Here is a 6997-nt window from a genome sequence, read left to right on the forward strand (position 1 = left end):
ATGGCAAAAAAATAAATACCATAAAACCGGGAGCCCTAATATTAATGAAGCATGCCATTTGCAACCCCATTGGAAATGGCTAGCCCTCCCAGGTATGGTGGCCTGCTGGGCTCAGCAGACCTCCATGTCTGGGACTGCTTTTGAATAAAGCATTTCTTTTTTAATGCAGCCCATTTTCCTTAAAGGAAAACGGGATGTGTTTAAAAAAAGCAAAATGAAACGTTTTCGTTTCATTTTTTAAGGGCAGGTAGTGGTACCTAGGAAATATTTTCCCCTGCATTTGCAAAGTGGAAGGGGTCCCCTGGGGACCCCTTCCAATTTGCGACGGCATTATCACCCTCTTGAAAAGGGCGGTAAATTGCGAGTGTTTTGCAACCGCAATTGCGGTTGCAAAACATTCATACATGGGGTAGAAAGTTGCTATTAGGAAGAGACGCCCTTGAAACGCCCCTTCCTAATAGCGAGTTGCAATTCCTACTTAGCGAGTGGCAAAAAAATTGCGACTCGCTAAATAGGAATTGTTCATAGCCCTGTACATTTTTGCATGCGGAAACAGGTTGCTAACCCGTTTGCACATGCAATTTAGGGTCATACATCTGGCCCAGAGTGAAGAAATACCACAGAAAGTTGTATTGTACCTAGATCAAGTAGCAGCTGGTGAGTATGACTCATGCTATTATATGTAGCACATTTTTACATGATAATCTTAGGATAGAGCTTTTCCTAATACAAATTATGCATAATATATTCTCTCAAACTTCACATTTTGTGCATAAATTGGAACAATAGAATACCATGATTTAGAGAGTATCAAGCAGTTTATACCCTTTTCTCCATGAAAGAACCATTTTAGGCACACACAATGATGTCCCTAGCTCTGAAAGACAAATTATAAAACCTCACTGAAATTATTGTGCAAGAGAAAATGTTTGATGCTGGCATGTTTGAAAGAAATCAACATCTATGGAGAATTTGCAAAGGATGAAATTAGGAGCTTTTCAGAAGACCACAAACAGAAACTTACAAGTCAAACCAGCTAGTCAAAAAATGTATTCACATAGATGGTGTGCTTTATTTCAGCCTGCCTTCAATTCGCAATAAATCCGGACAAATGGAAGGAGAAAATCTGACTTCAGAGAAACATTTCCTGATTGTAGGGTTTTCGGATCTTCCACTGCTGCATGTTCCCCTTTTTATTACATTTACACTAATTTACGTGATTACTTTGATTGCAAACCTTCTTATCATGTCAATAGTATACTTTAGCTCACACCTGCACACCCCCATGTATTTCTTTCTTTTAAACGTGGCCTTCATTGACATCACTAACATCTCGCTCACATTCCCACATATGCTGGTGCACTTCTTTCAGACAGGTACACTCATGTCTCTCACTGAATGTCTTCTACAGATATATTTATTTGTTCTGCTGGTGGCGACAGAATTTCTCATCCTTACAGTTATGGCCTATGATCGGTATGTGGCCATCTGTATTCCCTTACATTACATGAGTATCATGAACAAAAACATGTGCATCCAGCTGGCCACTGGAAGTTGGTTTGGAGGTATCTTTGTCCCTATTCTGCACACTATACTTCTCTCTGGGCTCTCCTACTGTCAATCCCACACCATCAACCACTTCTTCTGTGACGTGACTGTCCTGATGAAGCTATCTTGCACCAGCATCCACGGTATTGAGACACTGAACTATGTAATTGGATCTACTTTCGGTCTGTTACCCTTTATTTTTGTCTTTGCATCTTATGCCAAGATCATCTCAGCCATACTGAAAATGAAGTCCACGGAGGGAAAGCGCAAGACCTTTTCAACCTGTGGTTCTCACCTCACTGTGGTTATTTTATTCTTTGGGTCTGTTTCAACTACGTACATGAGACCAAAATCAAATCTTTCAATAAAAGACAACAAAATCTTGGCTTTGCTGTACACAGCTGTTCCTCCACTGTGCAACCCTATCATATACACCCTGAAAAACAAAGAATTTACAAATGTCCTCAGACGTAGAGAAAAAAAGTAGTATTGACAACAGGGCCAAAACAACCCACAACATTTACACAGCTTTTAAAATCTTTAAGGTGAAAATGTAACTGTAAACTGTGGATGGAGTCCTGTGCAACAGAAACTTTAATACTCAGTGCCAGGTGCTTTTGGGATTATTTGTAACACTTATATCATGCACAGAAATTAGGGGTAGCCAGGTGTAGCAGCTGCTTCTTCTCATCTCCTTTGGTTCTCCTTGCTCTGCTGTTACTACCCCTCATCTCAGGAGCCATTGAAGCATACAAAAGTAAACAGAGTTTACTGGGTCTTGTTTACTTTCTGTAGTTTCACCTCCTTGTTCGCAATCTAACACATCAGAAGCAAATAAGAGTATTTTGTGTCCCTAAGTGGGGGCAATAGGTCAATGCTGAAAGGTTATCAGCAGACAAAGGATGTGTGATTTTACTTTGCATACTTCTGACATTTTGATTTATTTTAATTTCAAATGCTTTATAGGTTTTCAAAAACAGAAAGAAAAAGGAGAACACCAGAGTGAACCACTTATCAGGATTAACACAGCATGGAAATACAAAAAGATTCACGTATAATAGCATAAGAGGAAATGGTTGGCTCAGTTATAGCACAATGGATGTAACCTCTAATAATCAATAAAGAGAGAGAAAGAAAGGGAAAGAAGAGGGAGAGGAAGAGGAAAGGGAAATAGAAAAGAACAAAAAGGTGAAAGGAAGAGAGATCTGGAGTCCAATACCACAAAGTTTCTATGTAAGTGCAGGCACAAGAGTGAACCATTAACAGAACATGTACCGTAGAGCAAACTTATAATACAGAAAATAGCACGTATGTGTGAAGTAAAACAGAATCAAACAACAGGTTGTACATCATCTCACGGAGGTTTATGAGAGTCAAAATAGTTGTCCAACATATTCCACATCTGTCTGGATGAGGGTTTCCAAGGAGAATTTTGTAAGGCAATGTTGTCTGCACCCCTAAGATGAGTGATCCAATTCATCCAACTTTTATAGGAAGTCTTGCTTGTGTCTTTCCAGTTGGTAAGAATCATTTTCAGAGCAGAAGTTAATAGCAGGTCAAGAAGAGCTTTGTCAGAGTCAGAGATCAAATCATCCCTTAAAAAAGCCATTGGTAGAGTAGAGAATTCTTTAATCAAGGCACACTTAAACAATTCAGATAAGAATACAAAAATCCTATCCCAGAAGGACTTCACAGCCGAACAATGTAGGATAAGATGGGCTAAGTCCCCTGTTTCTTGGTTACAGTTCCAACATACTGCGTTGTCCCTAATCCCTAAAGAAAACAATCGGGCTGGAGTCAAGAAGGCTTTTTGTAAATGCATGCAAGGTTCCATCATACATCCATTATGTTAAATGCAGGTTTAAATTTAGCACAGTTAGTATGAAAAAAATGTTTTTTTTTTTAGCTGATAAATCTTTATTGAAAATAGTAAATGAAATGCTGCACTATATTGATTGGCTGTCTCCAGTAAAAAGACAACATTGTTTAATTTCAGATGGTAAGGTTTTCAGTAAAACAGGTTTTGCTTTGTTAAATACTATAGTTGACCTATGGAATTATAGATTTGAAGCTGCTGTCTGCAAGGTTCAGCAAACAATGGGCCTGAGCAGAATTAGAAGGCTTGATTTATTAATGATCTTAAAACAGAACATGTATTTCATTGTAATCCCTTCCAAAAAGAAGAGGCAGATATTACTGGACCTCACACGTTACAAAACAAAATAGTTCTGATCCTAATTAACACTAACCAAAACACAGTGACCATCATTATCACATTCTTGGGATAGTATAGCATGTTTCAATGATTTATGGGACCAACTAGTATATTGACATTTCCTCAAAATTGCAGGGGAGAAAATAACATTACCCAACATTTTTTAAGTTTTAAGATTCAGAAGCATTGCAATGAGTTTCTTGCAAAAAAAAAATTCTATTAAGTTTAGAAAAATAAGACAATACTTTTTGACCCTTAACAGGATTACCCAATCCCCAGGCATTCCACAAGACAATTATATGCATGCCCGAGCACACACAAAACAATCGTCATTTAGTCAATTAAGACAAGTACATTGGACAATATAAATCGAAAATAGATTCTTGTATTTTAATTTTCTTTCTTTGGTTGATCCAGCCAACACGTGTTTTGTCGTCCGGGAATAGCCCACAACTTCCTCAGGGCTGGAAAGACAGTAATATACACACATATGTTTCCCGGCTATGTAAAAATGCCATGTTGGGTTGTGTAAACTCAACATGGCGGTGTGATAATATGCTGTCGTCAAAGTCTTAGTTACTGCCCTATATTGTGCGGTACTCCAAGGTGAAAGTATTAGGAGAAAATATTGGTTGTATGAGTATAAAAGTGTACGACTTGTGCATAATATAAAATCGAAGGGCGGTGAGGGATGGGGATAATTGAGTGATAAGGAGGAGAATTAAACCACTCAATTGGGTCAGATGTATTTGGTCATGGAGATCAGAATATATGTGTGAGAAAGGCAATAGAGAAAAAGTGTGGTAGTATTGAAAGTCAGTCAGGGATGAGTGCCAAACTCCAGTATAGTACATCGTTCCAGCAGGAAACAATAGTGCGTCCCGTCACACAATATGAGGTAAAAATATAAGCCTTCATGTAACCCCTCGACAAGTGGGGTTACCACCTCAGTGATGAGAGCATTATTTACTACAGTCACAGATATTGTTGGGTACACCATTATTTCGGTCATTGTCCATATAGTGACCAATAGTTCTTCATGATAGTACCACATAATATGGGGTGCAAGCATGTGTCTTAAAGTGACCCCTATACGATTGGAGTATCTACATCAATGATGATGACTGTATTTAGTACAATCACAGATATTATTTAGTACATTATTATTCCAGTCGATTTCCATATAGTGACCAATGATATTTTATAACTTATATGACATTAAATGCATGTACAGTCATTGTTATTATAGTAGGGATACAACCACAGCAGATTATCAGGTATAGATGCATAAGAGGTTGTTATTCACCCAGAAAGTAGTGCAACTCATGGTCCATATTCAAACCACATTCTACCGCTCGTAATTTCATAATCCATGTGGCCTCTCTATGTCTGAGGTGTAATTCCTTATTGCCCGCGCTGGGATCAATCTCCACCCGATCTATGCCACAAAAGGTGAGTGTTTTGCGTGGACCCTGGGACGTCCATTCATTTATATGTATTGCCGTGGGGTACCTGATGTCTCAATGTTTGATTGCTTTCACATGTTCACTAATCAGTTCCTTTATTGGTCAGATTGTACTACCGATATAAAAATTGTCACATTTACATTTCAACATTTACATAACATATTTACTGTTACAGTTGATCATCTGTCTGATTTCATAGCGTCTGCCCTTGGTATCTACAAAGTATTTTGTGTTGTCCATTGCTAATGCATATATCCTGTGATTACCACGTTTATGGAATCCTATGCATCTCTTGGAAAAACAATTGTCTTTGGATTTGTGTCTTGGACAATTTGGGCTGAGTATTGATCTGATGGTTTTGCCTCCCCTATATGTGACACGTGGTACATCAGTAATATAGTTGCTCAGAGATTTATCCAAGCACAGTACCTGCCAATGTTTCCTCATGCTGTTTCTTAGGACTACTGACATTTCATTATAGTCTGTGATCAGTCTTAGTTTAGTATTACTTCATATTGACCACACAGGATTTGTGTGGTCAATATGAAACAACGCTTCCTAGCTAGGGGTTACAACACACATACGATCGACACAGCAGAACGTAAAATAGTAACAGTCAACAGAACAGACACCTTAAAAGACAGCCAGTCTAAAGATAAGGTACCCTCTAAACTAAGATTGATCACAGACTAATTTATTTATTTGTAAAACGCCACATTCATCCAGAAGGATATCACGGCGCTGTGCTAAAGGCTCATGGTAGATGAATGAGAGGTTAATGCGTTTGGCCAGTGTTTGGAAACAAATGGGTCTTAAGTTTTTTTTTTAAGACAAGACAGTCCTCAGTGAGGCGGAGGTCTTGTGGTAGTTCATTCCAATACTTTGCTTCCAAATATGAAAAGGTGCAACCTCCTGCCCTTGCTTTCTTGATGCATTTTTTCTTCTGGCTTGAGCTAGAAAACGTGATCTTAGGCACCTAGTAGGTACATAAAATTCAACTTTATTCTGTAGGATTAAAGGCCCTCGTTGGTGGAGAGCCTTATGCGTGTAGCTGAGTCGTTTAAATTCTGCTCTTTGGTGCATTGGCAGCCAATGAAGTAATTTCAGGCACTCAGACGCTGAGCTGAGTCTGTCTTTGTTACCTACCAGTTTGGAGGCGGCATTTTGCACCACTTGTAGGCGTGAGAAGAGGTAGTCTGCCATGGCCACAAATAGTGCATTACCATAATCTAATCTACTAGTGAGTAGTGCTTGTGTGATAGTGCTCCTACAGTCTTGCAGGATCCAAGGAAATAACCTTTTTAAGAGCTTCAACATTGCAAAGCTTCTTCCACATAGAACCAGCACATGGTCCTGCATGGATAGGGTATTGTCCATAAGGACCCCCAAATTATTTGCATATTGCTTTGGAGCTGGGGCATCCCCCAATGTCTGGTGTCACCAAGTGGCATTCCAGATAAGGTTAGCTCCTCCAAAAAGTAGAATTTCGGATTTCCCTGCATTAAATTTAAGGCAGTGTTCTGCCATCCAGGTTGCCATCTCCGAGAGACAGTTATTTAGTTTTAATCTAGTGAAATGTCAGCGGCCATAATAGGAGCCGGTGTTGAATGCTGAGAAACGTCCGTGCACGAAAGGTAAGCTGGGGCTTAATAGATGGGACGCTCTGCAATTATACTAATGATATATTGATACTGATCAGATTGCTCTACATTACAGTGCCATAACACTCTATCACTGGAGGCTCGTCCACTATCCCACTGACAACACA

At 39.1% G+C, this 6997-nt stretch overlaps 1 protein-coding gene across 1 annotated transcript; it reads left to right on the plus strand.

Annotated features, from left to right (window-relative positions):
• Nucleotides 1-1111: 1111 nt before the first annotated feature.
• On the plus strand, nt 1112-2035 carry LOC146813321 (olfactory receptor 1G1-like). The gene has a single exon (XM_085614748.1). The coding sequence runs from the start codon at nt 1112-1114 to the stop codon at nt 2033-2035; it is 924 nt and encodes a 307-aa protein (XP_085470874.1).
• The last annotated feature ends 4962 nt before the right edge of the window (nt 2036-6997 follow it).

The sequence above is a fragment of the Triturus cristatus genome, chromosome 7 (assembly GCF_964204655.1).
Source record: "Triturus cristatus chromosome 7, aTriCri1.1, whole genome shotgun sequence".
NCBI classification, from domain to species: Eukaryota; Metazoa; Chordata; class Amphibia; order Caudata; family Salamandridae; genus Triturus; species Triturus cristatus.

Coding starts and splice junctions, on each gene's coding strand:
- LOC146813321 (XM_085614748.1), top strand. CDS start 1,112: ATGGAAGGAGAAAATCTGACTTCAGAGAAACATTTCCTGATTGTAGGG.